The following is a 21,921-nucleotide window of genomic DNA, read 5'->3' as shown; positions in this document are numbered from 1 at the left end:
ATTATTTTGAACTTCTCGTAGATTATCATATTTAGTTTTTTAGTGTCATAAATCGATTCATCCCACAGCGTGTCCGAGTACCATCAACCAAAATTTCCATGTTCCTAACATGGGAAAGCATTAGTAACACACACACATGCAATGCGTTTCGTTGTGGTTTTTTATTCAACAAATGGAACTCCTCGTAGTCATTAGTATGAATCTAACATACTGCAATGAAATTAAAAGCTACTTAGAAGCTTTGGTAAAAAATATCTGCACGAATCACATAACTATTAGCAGATAGTGGATTTAATTCTCAATTGAATAATGAGTAAGTTGAAAGGTTCCATTTTCTTAAAATTCGAAATTTAGAAATCATCAATTGACGTTGTTTTCACATCTGTAGGTATATGTTAAGGCTTCTTCGTACTTTGTTTAAGGGGCTCTATATGTTGAGAAAGCGGTAACGTATAAGCTTCTTCTTGCAATATATCTTTATGTCAGAGGACAGAATTCAATTATCAGACCTTGTTATTTCGAGTTAGATATAAAGATTTCAATATGTGGCCCTTCCGTCCTATTGTTACTATCAAGTTCAACTGAAGTTTCATCATACAAACATTTCAATAAAGCATCGAAGAAATGTTCTTATTATTCAAATCCGACCAAGCATTACGGACTAAATTTACTTCTCGACAATTCTTCTAGCATTTGTAGTGGTTTGGCCGTTATTATCCTAGTGATTTTTTATCACAAATGGACGCATTTGTGTTTCGTCGGATTTGTAACAGAGTTTTTATCACAAAATTATTTAAATTTGTTTTCGGTAACAACTTGTATTTCACAGACATTTCCGGATTTAGTCTTTATTTTCATGTTCTACATGTCATAAATATCATGTATAGAAAACATCTTTATACATAACATAAAATCTTACATCTCGTGTTTCAACAATGTGCCAACAGATTTAACTCAAATCACTTTCTATATGTCAAACAAAGCTTCAAACAGAAGATTACTTACAACGTGCGCTCGGTTAGACAATACAAGAAAAGCGGCCTCACCATTCGGTTACAACAGATTATCTAAACAAGCTCATAATTTATTCAACGATTCATGAATGGAGCTTGTAGTAACTCGCATTACTCGAGAATCAGATGAAAGGCAAAAGTACCCACCTACTATGTACACACCTACCTATATCAGGCAAATCGTGACAGTGGGTAAGTATATAAGATGCGGCGTCCCCGCTGGGTGAACCCGTCAAGGTCACTCTGAGGGAACCCCTACAAGGGCGTTATTGAAATCTGCGTTACCCGTCGGGTTCATTGAAACCTCATTGATGCGTTTTTAATGCACGATTAACCCCACTAACATTATAAGTGCGCAATAAACAACTACTTTTCACATTTCCGGATCGACAGCAACGCGTTAAGATGCAATTGTGTACTCGTATTGCGAACTAGAATCTCGTTTATTGTCTCCGTTGGTGTTGATTCATTGACGCGACATGTCTGAAGCGGCGGTGTTGTTAGTGGCATTCGGTTTTGTGATTGGTGCCGCGGTGTGACGGGGTCGCTCGTCGGTCCGGCACATAAGAACGTCTCGTCGGGCCTCAGGGGTGGAAGGTCCTGTTTTGCGTGCTCGCCCCGACCGACGGTGGGGGTAAGTTTTTCACGAGGCCCTATGTACCGCGACCACCCCGACTCGTACATAAGGTGGGCGGGCTGGGGTGGTTCGCGCCCGCAAAAGGGGCAAAATACGGCGTACTCTGGGCGCCCGCTCTATGTGGGTCAATGTCGGGAAAGCCCGTGTCTACCGGTGACGGAGTATGCACAACGAATCTGATCAACACACCCGTGACAAAACAAAGCATACAACTAAACTTGCCAACAACGCGGCACGCCCTTATTGGAACGTTATAAGGTCCAATTTCTGTCGGCACGCGGGACGAGCACACCGTTTAGTTATCGTTATGGTTTATGCACTTTCGATGCACCGACTAAAGTAAATAGGGAATTATTTATAGATACACAGTGTGTTATCGACGCTATTACTGACGGCTAATCGTCGAAATGAATGTTGCGGGAGCGCTTATCGTGCAAGAATTTTCTGCTAATTTTGGACGTTGATAACGATATGTAAACAAGAGGGGAAATGCTATATGTTATGTTGATCTACACTTTGTTAGCATGATTTGCAAGATTAAGTGATCATGATTTATAATGATAATATAAATAAGCCTTATGATTTAGCGTTACTAATTACTAATGACAATGACCTTCCATAAAGCATCAAAAGATTTAAGTTGGTTTGCAAACTGATATAACTGCGTCGCCTACTTGAACACTACAGCTTAATATTATTTTTAATTACGAATAACTTTTTACATTTTTTTCAAATCTTAGTTATCGTCTCTACATGCCACCTACAAAAAGAGAACATGTAGTAGGTAGGTATGAATATAAATATCCTATGAAATTTATTGATTTTTGAAAACATAATTTTAATTTTAGAGCTCTCACGATTCCGACTTAGACCAAATAAAAACTATAAAGATTTTAATTTATGATGTTTCGCTCTAAATCGCGACAAACAAACGAATATTTCAGTTTATACAGGCTGTTCATAATTTGTAAAATTACAGATATGATATGGGAGTAATCTTATGTGATAGTTTTGTTTGTAGCTTTTATTTCACTTATTAATTGAGACTTACTTGGAAATAAGGCCACGGTCTAATGCATTTATCAGGTCATCAAGTCTTTTGCCCCAAACCTGTCATTGTTTTATGTGGTTCACTACCAGGTGGAACACTTCCTACTTCCCTCTTTAACAGTTTCGAGAAACCGACTTTATAGCTTATGTCACAATTTATTAAGGTTTAAAATAATTCCTCCACACCGATGTTTGTCAAAGTTAACACATAAACATCTGCATGGGTTTGGATGAAAGTTATTACATAGGTGTCGGTGAGAAGTTTAAAAGTTATAAACGTAATATGTTTATACCAATTACTGTATATAGGCTTGTTTTTTAGTGAAATTTATATACCGGGAATTGACATTAACGCGAACCAATCCGCAAACAAATCTATTGACATTAGATCATGTGAATGTTATTTTGTACTCACCGACAGCTGGTGACATGGAGCGAGAGCCGCTTGAGCCGGTGGGACTGGGCGTCGGCCTCAGGTGCGGCGTGGTAGCGCGCCCCGCGCCCCCGCTCCCGCCCGAGTCATTGCTGTTTTGACCGGTCAGATCCTGCAACAAATACATATAGGTAGATTAGTTTTATTTTCGTATACACTCGACTAATGGCAGTCGATACCCATCCATAAACAGTAGCAACTCTATCTAGAACTTTAAACTACAGAGACATTACCAAGAGATAAAGAAAAAAGGTCTTGCAATAAAGGACGCTTGAAGACGTAATACCTAGCAAATATTAAACATACGCATAATTGTAACAAGTTTATTTTACATCCTTAAAACTATATCTCACATTAATAAATCATCGACAGAGTTACACACGATAGAACTATAATTTATTTATCCGACATAATATATTGCCGAGAAACTGAACGGGTAATCCCGCCTGACATGTTTTTAAACATTTCTGATAACTATCAACACACAAAATGATTGTCATGATGACTATGCGTTAATGTTAGGATAAATAACACTTTCGTTGCTTCTCTGAAGTGAGTTGTGTAACGCACACTGTGTGCGGTGTGGATGGCGCGCACATATTAATTTTTCACATAGCAATTCCGTTTCACGGGTCAGATTGGATAATACAACCAAATTGACAACGAACTGACGCGAGCCACGACCCGGGGATATTTGCATGGCAGATATGAGATGTAACAATTTATGCCTCTACTGTAGCTGTAGTTTAATAAAGTTTTGGTCAACGAGAAAGCAAAGAAAGTATACATTGTCTTTAATTAACCTAAACTTATGCGTTATAGGTTTAGTCCAATACGTAGAGCTGTCTGTTGAGTTCGCATTAACTAGCTCATGTTTTTGTTAATTTGCACGTCAACAGCTCGACTGCAGCTGAAGCAGCTACAATACCGCTGACGAACTGTCGCCACCAGACAATTGACAAACTTGCAGAACTAAGCAACTTGGTAACTAACGTGTTCGCTACAAAGTGTGAATAACATGCGAACAGTACTTTGGGACAGGTGATATGATGACAGAAGATGAGTTAACAGATTAAAAAACACACAAATGAAACGTAGAGTGTGCTCTTAACTCGCAAAATGACGTCATGCCGTGCGAATACTGACCACATAAATTCAGATTGTGGCTTGCACTTTAACGTTGATGTTTAGTTGAATAGTAAACAGTCACCATTCGACATCTACATGCTGGTCAATAAAGAATAAGTAACAAATCCTAAAGAGCATTTTGTGGCAAATACAATGACCCTAGAATGTATTACCATAGAAACAAGAAGCTAAATATGATATAAAGTTGCATCTAGGACATGTTGCTCTGTCTGTGTAATATTCATTGAAGAAGTGCATTGTAAATACCCACACTTAGACGTGGGTGTTACGACTTCGAGTAATAGGAAAGAAGCACTCGTAGAGACGCTATGGCGTCTAATTGCAATCTCTACAGGATTCGTCTGTAAGAGTACAAATGTGTAAATGACTAGTAATCAGATAAAACATCAGTATATTGTTTGTCTGGTCAAATTAGACCGATATCCGTCAATTTTACATAAGGAATTACAAACTATAATATTGCAACACTACGCCTCTTACGCCAGTGACAATTCCTATTAATCAAAACATGTGTTAAAGAGGCTGGTAACACCATAAATAATTAAGACTTGGCAAGTTTACGACTTTTTCTTTTCTATTCTAATTGATTCACGAATTGGTATTTTTATTTTCACAAAATTATAACTGAGTTTATAGTTCGTTGTGTTTATCTCATTTGGGCGCGAAGTTCCGCTATTCGATACGTAATTTGACCTCGCATTTCATATGGCTGACTGAAGTATGGTTTATGATGATAGAAGAAATTAAAGAAAAGGGCACCTAAGCAAAGGACGGTTTGCTTGCTTGCTTCTATTAGTTCGGAATAATACTAAAATGAAAAAAAAAAAAAAAAAGAAATAACGATGAACAGGAAAACTATTCTACTAACAGCAAAATTGCAGCACGACTTTAAGTTTTATAATATATTGTATTAAACCTTTTGAGTTTATTTTGATGTCGCCTTATTGTTCCTGTAATCAAACTGTTGCAACTTTGGCATCGATCCCCAAATCGAATTATCAAAATCTCAGTAAAATAAAAAAATATCTTAGATGCCAGGAAAGGTTTTTTAACCTATTGACCTATCCATAGGTTCTTTAATAATAAAAATGAGTTAGGGCGACAGGATGAATGACATCGTATCATTCAGATGCGAGATCATGTTACATTTTTTTACAAAACGTTGCCGTTTTAGCACAAATGTAGAGTTTAATCAGACTCAACATATTTATAACTTGATTAAAACAAGGAAAAGAATTTTTATAATTTTAGAAAAGTTCTTCATAATTCTGTTATAATCATCGTTCGGAGCGAAAGGTCTAGAATAATGAGCTACCATGAATTACGGCATAATTAAACTTCATTTTCTCTTTTCGTATGGCCCAGATTCCACTTACTTTGATAAAATATGTCGTTATTTTTAACAGACTTCAAAAAAGGAAGTTCTTTATTCGAAATGAATGTATTTACAAAGAATAATAAAATTCTAATCTGGCCTACACATACACAATAAAACTAATTTTCCTGAGTTCTCTAAATAACTTAATTCATGATATATGTATATTATTTGCAATGTAGCGTGATGATAAAGTAACTGATATTTAACAATATAATTGATGTACACGTGTCAACAAAAGTGCTGAGTATGCGTGTAAGTGCGATTGTACTGTACAATACGTTAGTTAAGTAAATTACATAATAGCCGACCGATTGCTATCATATATGCGTTACTTAGGTTTGCAAGAAGTTTGCTGTTCAATAAACTAGATTTCAGATATTTAGAACAAAGTACATATAAAAACTGAGACGAAATTGCTTTCTCTAGAATAGGATATCACAAAAATCTCAAACACTGATTCCCATTTGCATGGACTCTATCAAACACCTTCTGCCTTTATGAAACCAAACATTATACTCATCAACTCCTATTTTTTAGCTACACACTGTATTAGTAATAATATTATTACGTTATTCTTATCAACACGTTGCAACAGTTAAAAAAAAGCAAACAAAAAACAATAACAAATACCCCAGCGTATGTCGGATCAATTAAACAAAAAGCACGTCGATGTTTGAGCGACAAAGCTCATTAGCATAGAGCTCGCAGATAACGCATATTGCATTCACGCGCTTAGCCGATACACCTTGACACTGCAACCTCGACTGTTAATGCCGACAATGGCACGTTTCGCTGAATAGAGCTCGGCCACTTACGGTAACGCGGCAATAAAACAACGCTGGTATCACCGCGAACAATGCCGGCACCAACATACACCTCCCTTCATAAATAACAACCGACTTAAAACACCAATTATGTCACAGTCATGTGGCAAAATCAGCCTAAATCCATACAATATCAATACGCTATCAGCGCGCGTTCAAGATGTACAAGCAAGATACGTCCAAAACCAAACAGATGACGATGACACACACAATGATAACGAGGTACGTACCGTATCAAATCAGTCAACGCTTGGTGCTTGTAAATCAATCGGCGGTCCCTTTCAATTGTATCGCGTAACGGTGAACGCGTTCGAGCCGAACTGTACCTAACCGTCAAACGAAACGCGTAAGACGAAGCTTTTCCAAGTTAAAGTGGAGCTATGCGAGGCTATGGCGGCGCGGGCGGTGCAACCGTGCAACGCGTACAGTGTTCACAACACGCGAGCGAGTCCGATGAAGCAACTCACGACCCCCCGTTGTGGAGGTTAGCTCGGTTGCGAGAGGCACCGGCGTCAGGCGTCGCACAGACGAGTCCGACGGGCAGCAGCGGTGCGCGGCGTGCGGTGCGCTGAGGCGGGGCGGGGGAGCGCCACGGGCCGGAGAGGTCGCGGGCACGCAGAGGAGGGGGGCTTGTACTGTACGAGGCAAGGCGAGGCGAGCGCGATAACTGCGGCGATGTTTTTGCTGTGTGCTCCGGCTCGTTCGCTCGGCGCGGAGCGGCGCGGCGCGGCGGCGGGCGGCAGGCGCGTTCTTCATTTCGTACAGAGTCCATTATCTGTATTTGCGTCTCGCTCGCACGCGGCGCGCTGCCGCGCTCGGTCGCGCCTCGCCGCACCGGCCGCTGTTTTATTGCCAGCCGACGATTTTAACGTGCGCTCGCAACGTCCGCCGGAGCACAAAAGTTTTTATGGAAATTTCATTCCGAATGCGCCTCGTTCGCTTGCTCGCTCGGGAACGTCAATATAAAAGCACGATAACGAACGGACGAGTCAATTAATTATTATTGTTGGAAGCTGTCGGGACGTGCCGACCGGCTTTATCTAGATGCTGTATCTGTTTGTGCACTGCCTTTAGTGTTTCAGTTCTAGGTATCGCGTACCTAATGCGTCCGAGAATTGAGACGGATTTATATTTTGACCAGGAGGAATTTTACTTGAACAACTTGAACTAATTATGAACACTGATAATTTGTCATCCTGGTTCCGTAATTTACGTTACCAGCTGTACAAATATCCCTAACAAAGCATTTAGATGTGATGGCGCTGCACAGAGTTAAACTTAAGTTATTACAACCACTATGAAGGTTGCTTAGCAGATAATTGGCACTAATCAGCTCTTGTACTTAGCAATAAATGTTTATCCCATGAAATTCCTTGAAAAAGACCTATTTCATTGCGCTCCAATCACAAACGGGCAAACAGAGCTCTACATTGTCGGCGTTCAATTTGCATTCGCCGTTAGTTAGTTAGCGACCAATTAGTTCGGCTGTTCCACCGTAGTCCGTACGCATACGGTAATTATTTACACATTCTTCCTTGAAGTGCACACAAACAGTGCACCCTTCGATCAGCTGTTAGTTATCGAACGAGAGCGGGAAACGTTGCGTCGTGTTGTGCGAGTGTCAAGCACGCTCGAGATTGGCTCAAATTGACCGAGTGCACTTGGCCCAAATCCCGACGCAAATAAACACAAAATCGTTCCCGTTGTGCTCCTGCACGGCGGCACGGCGGCACCGCGCGATATGTACTATGTACTAGTGCCAACGGGTCGCACTATGCACATAGGCGCCACACGCGTAAAGCACCCACACAACGTGCCACAGGAATGCTGTTAAAGTGATAGCTTCACGAATACAGTTTATCACGTTATTCGTAATTAGAACATGTCTAATGTTCATCAATTTGAACAAGAAGCTAAAGATTTAGAGAGAACTGTTAATGTCCCTATTTCAATCATCATTTTTGCCTTTTCTCATCACGTGGAGTGAACGCAACAAGCTCTTTTATACCTTTTATCGCAGAAAATGTTTTGTTTTGTGTTTTTATTACAACTCGACTTTGGTAATTAATACTTTTGGGGAAACCAGACTCAGACGGAATCACGATTCTTTTACAGATCAATTCTGAATTCTAGATTTATATCTGGCTTTTTGGCTTTGTACCGACAAAAGACGCTGAATTCAACTACCCCGTTACTGCATAAAATGAACTCCCCGAAATGAGTTGAAAAGTTTAGTTAGAAGCTCAACCAATTCAAAACATAATATATCCGCTTAAATGGCTTTACAAAATCTCTACATTTTATTATAATTCATTTTAAAGACATTCGCTATAACATAAAATCTCGCTATAGATTAATGTAATTCTACATACTTGATTCTAACAAGTGAACATACTGTTACATATCATTCAGAAAACAGTGTTCAAGTCCCTATTCTACGTATCCCAGTTTCATCAAAAAACATAGCCACGATAGTGTAAACGTCCTTCACATTATCATTACAGTAAAGCAGCTATGCGCCTTGAACTTCTCATTAAGCGAGTACAAGTGCAAATGTAACCATATTCGTCTGATAATCTCTGCCAAACATACATATACTTATAAACTGTAGGCATCGCGTAAAACGGGTCGTCGTATCACAACCATCGCGCAGTCCACTAGCAGAGTAAAGGTAATTAGATTCATCACCGTACCCTCAAGTATACTCGCCACGCATGATTAATGACCGGCCACATTATATTAATATCTGGTAGGCTAGGTCAGTGGCACGGGAGCACCGGCTCCGCGTGTAGCGAGAGCTTTAAATAGACCACTGATGGGAGCCGGGCCGCGTCTAAATGACCGCAAATCCCCTACACCGCAATGTTTCTGTGCATCCAACGCGCACGGTTCATTTCGCACTCTATTCACGTTCTTGCCAGATACGTTATGGTTCGTTAGTAAATAAGGGTTGCGTTCAGTAATACAGCTACGCTCGTGGTGACGATAAGGCCTTTGTGAACGGCTATCGGTTATTAATGCGCTATATAAGAACTTGTAAAGACTATTATAAGTAAGCGACATGTTTTAGTGTTAGGGCGAGGTTTTTGCAGACTTCCATTGCTAACTTTGCACTAGGTCTGTCAGGTTGAGGCAAGTATAAATCAAAGCCCTAACATTATCATTAAAGCATTTCTCATTTCCCTGCATGAGAATGATTCAAATATTGGCAAAATTAAAATTATACAAATACGCTATTGCCCTATTTTGTGTGTCGATTGCAAACAATATGAACAATAGTTCTGTAATTCCAATTTCAGATTACATACATACATACATACATAACATCACGCATTTATCCCCGAAGGGGTATGCAGAGGCGCAACTAAGGCACCCACTTTTCGCCAAGTATGTTCCGTCCCATGATGTGATAGGGGGCGAGCCTATCGCCATATCGGGCACAAATTCCAGACTCCGGGCTGATACTGAGCAGAAAAACCCAAATATCACTTTGCCCGACCCGGGATTCGAACCCAGGACCTCAGAGCGCTATTGTACCGGGCATGCAATACAACTACGCCACCGAGGCAGTCTCAGGCAATTTCAGATTAATATTCATGATATTATGTTATTGGAAATGTAAAGCTTCAAGGAACTCAGATAACTGTTGACGTACTACGAGTCGAGTAAGCAACCCAAAGGATTGCAATTATGTAGTTCCATAAGGTCCTGTATATTCCAAAATTACCATACATTTGCCTCACTACCACAGATCGTAATGATTAGAGGCGCCGCTCACAACACAGCCATCACGTATTACAGAACGACAATGTCATATGAGACATGCCGAGATTAATCGGAGTAAATGCGTTCCAAGATCATTGAAGAGTTCGTCGACCGGCGTGCGAAAATGTTGTCGTAAATAAATAATTCACAAGGCTAGTGTTCTCGAGCGGGGCACGTGGTGCCGGCCACGTGTAGTAGGTACGTAAACATTTACATTACATAAGAAGCTCGTCATCGGGGCAACGCGCGTTATATCGAGAGCGAAATGCTGCGTGAGACGCGCGAACCGATTGCACACTAACTTATTCATTTCCGGCTGTCAACACTTTCCTATTTATACGGCGCGTCCTTAGTGCCGCTTTGTATGTGCGAGTGCTGAATAAAATTTCACGATATTATTCGTGGAACTGGAAATCGTTCTATTCCACGGAATCTACCGAGAGATTAATGATGGCACAGGAAGCTAAAGAAACAAGCAAAGAAATATATTACGCTAACATCCATTCGCGTCGTGAGAATCGCCGTTCCGTTTTCAATCATCATTTCAAGTAATTCGAAAGTGTTCACAAACTGGTTATCTGCACATCGGGTTGGTTAACATCAAAGGTACGAATGAAAGGAAAATGCGACGAAACGGGAACAACCGGCCGGCAAAACACGAGATAATGAAACATAAACATTACGTTTGTCCAATGACCAATCGAGCCGTACCTATGGAGTGCTATTCAAACTTGTAATTACGTAAACACAACTTCATAAACCTGAATGGAATAGAACACAAACAATCGTACTTCTTAAATAGAAATTTGCTGAATTAACATTTCGAATCAATTTCTTGTTTAGACGGCTTCTCGGTGTTGGCGAAGTTAAAGAAAACCATTTTGTATTTACAATGGGTGCCAAGTCGTAAAGGTATTCAAACCTTGACATAAACTTACATCACTCACAGTCGTCGTTCCATTTCACCGTTCAAATAACAAATGTAAGTATAAAATCCGTGATACCATTACACACGTATCAAGAATCTCAAGTACAGGCATCGTATAAAACGATTTCCGCTCAATCTGGTCCATTCAACGCATCTATAACTGGCAGCGGACGCCAATTATAAATTGTGTGGCAAGTTACCATTCACGTGTGAAACTCGCCTCTCTGATACTGTATTTAATGGCCTTATGCCTAGTAACATAATTTCTTGAGTGTTTGATATGACTCATTCATTCTAATGGAATTGTATAATATATCTAGCCATGATATTTATTTCAAGCCGACACTTTCCAGTGTCGTGTTCTGTGAATATCGTAAAACAGGACGTGCGACTGTGATTCCGTTTCAAATGAACATAACACGGATTAAACACGACGGAAGTTGGAAATCGCTAATTGGCGTCGTATTCACTTGTGGGTTTTTGTATTTTTTCTCACAAGACACAGTATTCATTAAAATGTTAAGTGTGATTAATCAGATTAAAAAAAAACAAACATTGAGACAAGATAAATCAAAAGACATACAACATAACTGTTTCTGCATGTGTTATATAATCAAAACTACAATTTGCTTCTATATCATTGACACAAAGGAGCAGTTAGTGCACCTGTACTTCTGTCCGCGGTGTGATAGAACACAAATACATTGCAACATTTCAGTGCCGAGCAAACCACGAGTGAATGAAATGTAACAATTCACCCAAAATTGCCTTAGGATATCGAATGCATGTTCTCTTCGATTTCATAGTCTCAATACACTGTCACGAGACCAATGAGTCTGTATTACGCTTTAGCGTTTCGTCGTCAACTTACTGCACATACGAAGCGTCTTGTACCTCTATACTTACTCAATTTTCAAGTTTTTATTTCTAAAATTGAACTCTTTTTGAACATGCAAGTGGGTCAGGTTCATTATAGTTACATATCATATCATATCTACATTTTGAACGAATGGTAAACAGTCAAGTGTATTAGTTGTAGGACACAGAGGATGCTCGCAAAACGTAACCAAAGTGCGTTACGGACGGACGCGGAGAGACGTGTTTGTGTGTAAGTGTTCGTGCAAAATAAACACAGTTCCGCAACGAAGGCAAGTGGTACACACTTTATTGAATGTCTTTATAGGCCACCTGTTACTCGGGGTCGGTGTCGGCGAAACAGCTGATCGGGCCCGAGCGAATTATTATTATTGTTGTCGGTTGTCGGCTCTGGCTTATTTATTTGTGACGAGGAGGGTGGCGCGGGGGTGGCGCCGGAGCCGCGTGGATGCTCAACTTTCCCAACCAACTTCTACTATTGTTCGATTGTAACGTGATGACGTAGTGCCGAATTAATTAAAACTCCAAGCACTCGACGCAGCGGCGCCGGCTCACGTGACACCCCCGGCTTCCGACTGCTTGGAGCAAATAAAATACGTGCAATGGGACACTTCACAACGCCGGCGAATATCACGGCTCCAAATTAACTTGGACGGAAATATTGAAATACGCCGCGTGTTCGGGCTGTTAGTGGACAATCCATTGTTCCGATACGTATTCGTGAATACACATTGTAATATCCTATTACAATTGTAAATAATTGCATTGTTTGACATTGTCCCGTCATGGATAAAACGTAATAGTATATCTCAAAAGAAATCAGATTCGTTTGGAAAATATTCGCCACGACACACCAGTATAACATTAAACAAAGTTTTACTAAAACATCTTACAGGAATAAGGCAAGTTTCTAAAGTATTATATTGTGTACCATATTCTAATGCACTTAAAACTTATATTGTGACATACGTTATAAACATATTATCTGAATTAAAACGTTTGATTAGGAACAAAATATAAAGTTTTACATGTTGTATGTCACTAAAACTGTAAAAGAAAAAGTTGAATGAAAAAACGTTATTTGGTGTAATGTAACGTATCTATCTGCAAATGTTTGACAAAATACTATAAGCGTCTACAGCCTAACGAGGAAAATACAAAAACCTGCTTTGAGAAGCCACTGTTGCATTTTCGTTTAAACGATAACGTTGTCAGTGTAAGAAATGAGTTCCACGTATAACCACAACGGCGAGATTTTTAACAGCAACAAAATTGAATTTTAAACACAGGTAAGATATATGTTATATCTTGCTGGTGGTAGGATATATTTTATATCCGTCCGTATAGCGACCACCGTAACAACACGTGTAAAAACCCGCAATAGTGACCCAAGTAAGTGTGTCGCGTTCCGGGATTAGCCTCTGCATATCCGGTTCCAACTGGCCGGCATTATTGGGTCGACTGTCGAGGGGTAATCATCTTTCGTCAGTCGACATTCTATTGGACCCCACTCCACTTACCATCGCGTGAAGTGGAACATTTAGCTGTGCCCGTATATAAAAAAATATCTTGATTTTATGTAATCCATGAACTGTTCCACAAATAACTGAAAAAATAATCCAAACATTTTTCTTTGTCAAATACGGCTGTTAGTTTGAAAAAAATGAAGGAGAGCAGTAACATGTTCAGTAACAATTGCCCTACCATGTCTTCGCCTTAATAGATCTAAAATGCAATAAGGAAACCTTGTATACCTCATACAGTATTACATAGCCAAATATCCATTCTTAATCTGTTGTAAGAAACAGCAGTCCAGAACGATCTAGAACATCTGTATGATAATTCATCTGCATTAGAGAAGTTCAATGATCGAAGCACATTAGCATTAGCGATTGGAAAGTTCATCCCAAGACGGAATGACATCGTCGCTCGCCGTGTCCGTTATCGCGTAAAAACTGTCATAACATTACGTCACATTTTATCAAACATATCAATCGAAGTGGCGATAAAAAAAAAACAACATGCAGGGAACAATGTGAATGTCCAATTAAACGGATCTCGCACACGTCATCGAAAGGTGTTTCCCGAAGAACGCACACACACATACACGATCAGCTGACTGCTCCGATTTTAACCCACACCACTGAGCCGACTGTTAGAGAACATAAATAATGACGGCCCACCTACCTACCTATACGTAACATACGTCGTATAATTTGTATGAGCCACCGGCGGCGCGGTGGAGGAATGTGCGATACGCCGCCGTTTTCACCGGCATTATAGTTTTTACGGTAACACGAATAAAATCGACGATTGATTCGTCACGTTGCCGCCTGTTAAGACATTTTATGTTTGAGCGTGTCGAGTGTGAGATCGCATTAAATAATCAGAGACGCGTACGAACACAACACACGCGCGCTGATAACAATGCTCCGCTCTCTGTAATCACGAGGCAAAAAATCATACAAATACGCAGAAACGAAACTGCATCTTAACAAAAGGCATCCATCAAAATAACAAGGTGTATTGTTTGCAAATTATCACAAAAAATCATCGTACAATATCAAAAACATGTTTACCTCCTCCTAAAGATAGAACTTATCGTTCTTAAAATGCACAATCTATCTATTACACTTCCGAAATATACCGCCATGTATGACAGCAAAATGTTGTGTTTATTAAGTTAATATTTTGCAAAATTAAGGTCCAATGAACATTTAACATGTGAATTCAAAAATCGACTACAAATGGTATTCGGAAAATAATAAAATAATAGCCACAACGGAATTGTAATAAAATCATAATATAAACTTTCAATATAAAAAAGGAACGAATGACAATAAATAAATCATAGGTAAAAGCAGAAAATAATTCATTACGATACTAAAACCATTAGATTTTGGCCGATGTAGAGACTGGAGAGTCGCCGACGGCATGTGAAATGACAAAGTAAATGTTCACATTCAAGACAACGGTCTTTCTGCTGTAGTGATGAATAAAAATTTTGCAAATAAATTTCATACCAAAGATAGTTAAAAGTTTACGAATTTTTACTTAAATGATTTTGAACACTATTTTATGACATTAATAAGTTTTGCCAGTGTTTATTCGATATGACAAGTCAGTGCTTAAATTCAAACCTTGTGACAGTAGTCGTTGGTCATATGATAATAAAAACAAACATCTAGCTGCTCCGCCACAAAATAGAACTGAGTATTGAGCCAACGCACACAGCGGCGAGGCGGCACGGAGGCGGTCGGATGTCACGCACACAGCACAGTGCCGGGCCGCGTCGGTACAGCGTACGCCCACTCACACATATACACCAGATAACAATCGTCCCATTTTACATTGAGTCATACGGCCGACGCGATACTTACTGTGTTCGCAGGCAGCCTTATGATGACGGCCGTCTTGAATCCTTCCCGTTACTGCTGCACAAATGTCGAATCCTTTTCCTAATGTCACCGAAACACAAATTAGGGCGAGCTGCGCACATGCACCTCTCTCGTACACACTCTCACACACACACACACTCACGCGCGCGCACACAGAGACACACACGCAAACAACTGTGCAGATGTAGAGTCAAAGTTACTAAGATGACAATTTTGGCTCAAAGCGAAATGTTTGGAACGATCGACCGGCGCGGGTAAATAGGTGCGGAGCCGGGGCGATGGCGGCGGTGGGAGCTGCCAGAGAGCGAGAGACTCGTGTGGAATATTGTACGTTCGATTGCGCTAGCAGTGCGCGCGTTTCAGTTGGCGCACGGCGACTGGCGCAGGCGAGGCGTGCGGTGCGACGGAGCGGGCGGGCGAGCGATTTCACCGGGCTGATATTGCGCCGGCACGCCGCGCTCGCTCCGACCCATATGTATACTGTATAGCTACCACCGCGCCGAGCGAGGGCACGCCGCACGCCGGCTACATCGAGCGGGGGGTCGCCACTCGCCTCCAAACACTCAACTGCACGCATTCAACTATCCAACTCGACCAGTTATTTGTTCGCTCGACGTTACAAAGTAACGAGAGCATTGAAGATTTAATTTAGCCTCGGTCATGTGCACTTCATTCGATTCGAAAATTTCCACAACTTGACGATTTGAACGCATAAAATAAATGCATACAAAAAACATAATGCAAATAAACGTAATCACTGGAGATGTAATCAATCACACGCATTCAAAATAAAAACATCGCGGCACACTGATACACAGACTCAAACGTATTATGAAAGGTTACAATTTACAAATACATTTGCGTCTGGTACAATAAACGCTTTTAGCGTGCGTGTGTGAGTTTAGATATCAGGGCGGCCGACTTACTCTGTGTATGTGTGTGACTTGATTCGAGAGATCGCATAGTTATCATTGATAATAAATAGAATTGAGGTGTTAATGTCAGAGATAACGCAATTTACACATAAACCATGCGCGCTCCGTCGAACCACCGAACGTCTCCAAGATACCAAATTGCTAATTAGAGATTATTGATCGGCGTGCGTGTACGTATATACCAATAGTAATATTGACAACGGCTACAGTATATCTCATTAGTGTCGCAATGCAAACAGTGATGGCCTATTGGGAATGCGGGTCAATGCATATGCGCAGTGTCCACGTTCGCTTTATAAATACGTTAAAATATGAGTTTTCTACCAATGCGTGCCTGGAATGGCCAATTCGTATATTATATTAGCTGTGTCGGCCCATGAATGTATGAATGTAATTAGCTTATTAAGTGTTAAAATTGTTTCAATACTATAGAACTGGATGTTGGATAATTTATATTTATTAATAAATATGTTTAAATTAGGTTATAATAACATAAATCGATATTGTTATAAATAAATACTGTGTAAGCCAGAAAATGTGTTTTTTTAGGAGTCTTTTCTCCGGTAAAATGTTTATAAATGTGAATTTTTGTTTTCAATATTTTATAGACTTAATTAAGTAGAAGTACAACTTATACTATCAATATGATTATAAGAGAGCGTCACACATATTCGGTAAAAGATTGTTTCGGACTATTGTAGAGAAAAAAGCTGAACAAGAGCGAATTGGACTCGCCGAGGGTTCAGCAAAAAACTAGCTATTTTCGTTATCAAAGTTCATATTTTTCAGATTTTTTAGCATATTATGTTGCCAAATTTCATAATTGTATGTCCACGGAATAATAGGTTTTTATTTGTCTTATGAAACTGCAATACATGCGATATAAACGACCATATATTTTAATCGCGTTGACTTACAATTTGATTGTCATCGGTGAAGAAGACCATAGATCCGAGTATTTAATATAAATTTCAATTTGATAACGCGTTCCTACGAAAAAAGATCTTGACAGATAGACAGACGGACAGACTGACGGACAATAAAGTGATCCTATAAGGGTTCCTTTTGTACAGAACCCTAAAAATGTGTATTTTATTTTTTTACCGGAACTAAATGTCTATGACTAATTCGTTCAGTCGTGAATCGTTTTCAATAAAAAATCAAACTTTCACTTTTAAATGATTTATCAGATATCACGATCAACCATGAAATTCATGGAGCGAGTGTGAACGAAATATACGGTACAATTAAGGAACTGAAAGGAAAAAAATAATGACTCGCAGTTTGATGAGACGAGGCGCCGGTAAGGCGACGTTTATAATGATTCCATCATCAACGAAGGACGTTAAAATGATCATCAACTAAACACGTCAATACGGATATCACACGACAAATGTACACGCAGATAACATTAATCTTACCGCCATTCCGGAAAGAAAAAAAAAACGTATGAGAAACAACATAACGGTATACACGAAAACGAAATAGAAAACCGAAACGATAATTTTATTGAAGGTAATTGGATGAAGCATAAATCAAACGTTTGATTGATTTATTGCCAAATCACTGCTGCCGTTTATTTAAATACACGGTAGGTAACGAGGTGAGTTTTATTCCCAAGCTAGTCTCGGAAAATATGCACAGCGGCAGCGTGCAAGCGGAGTACTGCAATCAAGTCCGATTTAAACGTGGTCTGAAATAAGGCCTGCCCGTACCAAAGCCGCGAAGGCGAGCCGCTCCGCAAAATAAAAGAAATATGTTTTAGTGGGTTAGCGAGCGTGTTTACGATCGCATTCCACGGGCTCGATTAAGATTATGCTACCATTAGTTACATAAGCGATCAGAACCGGCCCGTAATTAGACAATTTGTCTTATGACCGATACTGTAATAAATGTATTTCAGCGTGGACCCTTCGGCAAATTGCTGTTATTACATCTGATCTAACTATTGACTAATGCCGAGCCGCTTTATGTTTCTCAAGTACACGATGATTGTATCTATATGGAGTAAGATTTATGTGCATGTGTGACGTACTCTACATTGAAATTCAAAACATATATTCCAATAATTATGATAAAAACGTATTAGAAAACAATGATAGAGAACATAATTTTCTGCTGGGGAATGTGGTGGAATTGAAACACGGTCGGCGAGTAAGTAATGTGTAACTGGTGGCGCCATCTGTTTGGTGCTGCGAGCAACTCGGACCGGATGCCCGACCAGTTTGGTAGTGATACTGAACACCTGCATCCACTGCCCAACCGACACCGCCACATCGGCGGACAGCGTTTGTTTTCAAAATATGCCCGCTTTTGTTACTTTAAAGCGAAATTTTAATGAAACACTCCCCTTTTGTTGGAAGCGAAATTATTTATCTGCGAATAATTAATTAACTCGTGTCACTATAGCAGTTGCGATCGCAATTAATGTTGATGAATCGGTGTAACATGTACTCGTATTTATCTTCGGGTGGCGTAAATAAAGCGCATGGTTTATTTTTGCATCATTATGATAGAGACGACAGAGAATTTGATGTAAGCGCATCTGGGGTAGAGCAGCGCGCGCAACAGGACGACTCAAGGCGAAATATTTGCATCGCGGCAGAGCTTGCGAAGATAAATTTATATTGATGCCGTCCAGCCGTGAGCACGCGTACGTGATGCTTACATCGCGTCGTGTCGCATCCTTTGCGTCCTTGTTTGGCGAAACAATACGTGGCGGTTACGTAAGTTTAAAGAGGCGTCAATGGCATCTCGACCCTGGCTCTGTTCTCGTCACTGGCCCACATTACTCACCCGCTTCACGCAATAACAATAACGGTAAGCTCGTTACATAATTTTGCAACTGGTAGTAATTACAGTTACACATCCGAGACGAATTAAAATATGATAGCACGCGCGTTTCGTACACATTTTAATTTTATATTTATTTTACATGTGAAATGTTGGTAGATTTACATATTTGAGTGCAGTCAAATGTTGTTAGATTTATGTACATCTTAACAAAATATTGAATATACTTTACGTGGCGGACATTGATTTAGTAATTACTGTATAGTTATTTCGGTATTTTAATTCACCAATCATTATGGAATCAAGTACACATGAGAATGAATAAGATATTTACTTAAATAAGAAGTGATAAAGATTGTACATGTGCTCATTACAATAAACAAATACCGTTTAAGAAAAAACATATTGATAATAGCGGTTATTTATAGTGGAATAAAAATCAGACCTCTTTAGATGGAAATCAAAAGAGAATTGCGGATATGCAAGTGGACGGCGATCTCAAATAAAAAAGTTAACCCAAATTAAAAGACTCGAAATGACAGTTGATAATGCTTTTAAAACCTTAAAATGTCTTTATAAAAAAAACCCGTTCGCCATTTTGGACGAAGCGACGGTGCAATCGATTAATTTAATATTCCTTGTATGTTAAGAATAAATTAATTTGTTTAAAGGATATACATATGTAAAAGATTATAACCTACTAGATTTATTGTATTTTATTTTGCAACGCTAGGAAATAATCAATTGAATTAATGATATATCTAAGTTACAAAAATAAATATGTTATTGCAGACACACGCTATCAACGAAGCGACATAACAAATTATCATTTCAAGTTTATTTCGTAGCTTAGCAAAATCAGAACCTTTATCTTCGGGAGTGTCCCCGATGTATTCTGATAAAATTTATGTGCCCGATGTAGATAATTTACGAGAGTAAAAACAAGAAATATGAAAATAGCTCATTACATTTCGTACAAACAAAACAAAAGGCGGGCCCATCGCAAACAATTTATTTGATAGAAATATTAATAGCACTGGGAAATAGATATAACACACGAACATCGCGCAAAGCGGTGTGGAGCAATAATGCTGATTGTGAAACGATAGAGCATTGACAAACGCGAGAAAAAACAAACAAACCGGTGTACGGTAGCAACTAGCGAATACAGCATACACAGAGACCTTCAACGATGTCAACCGAACACAACAAAAAGATAAGCCGGTGGGGTTTAAATAGCGTGCTAGATGAGTAAACACGTCACGCGTATTATTTATAGCGTCGACAAATGCCGAAACACTGAATGAACTTTTCTTTTCGTGACGAGAGGAGTGGGTGTGTGTGTGCGTGTCCCGGTGTCGATGTAGGCCACTGCCAAGGTCGAATGTTTTAATATAAAGTCTGGCGCCGGGACATTAAAATGGTCGGGCCCTCTCCCCTGACCCCTCTTATCCCCGTGCCCGGCGGTCGCAATCGTTGCACTCGTTATTTATTATCTAAGGCATCCCCCGCGCTTCCGTGCGCCTCCTACGCCGTTCGCCCGTTCACCTGGACATCGATCCACGTCGGCGACATCACCTGGGACTGGTGTACACTATCATAATACCACAATGAATAGTGGCGTTATCACTTTCAATTTGTGACGTTTCCAAGGACATTCCACAGAATTAGATTACATCCATGACCTAGCTATCGGAATCGTGTGACGAAAATCGTTTCGCTATAGATAAACGCGCGCCGTGGGCGTGGTCGATTTAAAGGTCTTTCATTAAAACACACAGAAAACGTCTACGTCATACGCGTCATAAACATACAAATTACAAACACTAACGTAACATTATTGCAATAACATTGGTGTCGTAAAATAATGTATTACATTGTTGTTAAAGGGGTGTTTCCGTCGGTGTCGGGTCCCGACGCGGCTCGGGGCTGCATAGTGTATAAGCGCGCTATGTAAAACACAAAAGCTATGCGAGTGTGATGTCGGTGGATTCGTAGACGCAGACCGTACTCCCGAGAAACTTGAAACTCTCGCTTTCGAACAAGAAACGCCTGGATGCAGCGGATCTATAACTAGCGATGTATACGTATACACAAACAACTTGCACAAAACGTCGATGGGTGCGGCGTGACATTCACCTACATCTGCGAAATAAGCAAACGTGCCCCGCTACGTCTCTCAATGTCGAAGCTGTCTCGAATGAATGAATACAAATACAAACAGCGTGTAGACATACATTAACCCACATAAAAGTACATAATTATTAAATCGTCTGGTAAATGCCGGGGGATACCCCGTTGGACTGCTGCCAACAGGAAGAGTCCACCTTTAAATTTCTGTATAATAATGTGTTTAAACACGATAAATCAAACGCTGACTTATGATTACGTCGTTTTAACCTCAGTTTACTTATAGGGAATGTTAATCATTCTTAATGTTCTGTTTAGTTGCCGCTGTGTTTATGTAAATACATTGGCTTCCTTCCGCAATACGTCGAGCAGAAGGAAAGCTCGATGTAGATCATACATATTTCCGTATTCTCCACGCACGTCATGAAAAAGGACATATTATGATAACGAACGACAAAGGGCACACATCCATTGTTTTTGTTTAAAATTGTTTAAAACATATTTCAGTGGTGTTTTTTACGATATCTTTTACAATACCTACTACGTCTATCTTTATTTATACGAACCCAAGAACAAAACAATTTCTTTGTTAGTTATCTACTCTGCCGTTTT

General features: G+C 39.8%; 1 protein-coding gene across 1 annotated transcript in view; it reads right to left on the bottom strand.

Annotated features, from left to right (window-relative positions):
* LOC115451838 (trithorax group protein osa) overlaps nucleotides 1–21,921 on the bottom strand; it is a 111,047-nt gene that overhangs the window by 25,684 nt on the left and 63,442 nt on the right. The window contains 1 exon segment of the mRNA XM_037447506.1: nucleotides 3,116–3,245. Within this exon segment, the coding sequence (XP_037303403.1) occupies nucleotides 3,116–3,245 (130 nt within the window).

This window comes from Manduca sexta, chromosome 6 (assembly GCF_014839805.1).
Source record: "Manduca sexta isolate Smith_Timp_Sample1 chromosome 6, JHU_Msex_v1.0, whole genome shotgun sequence".
Lineage (NCBI taxonomy): Eukaryota > Metazoa > Arthropoda > Insecta > Lepidoptera > Sphingidae > Manduca > Manduca sexta.
Note: the sequence above shows the minus strand (reverse complement) of the source record. Positions and strands in the feature narration are given on the sequence as shown.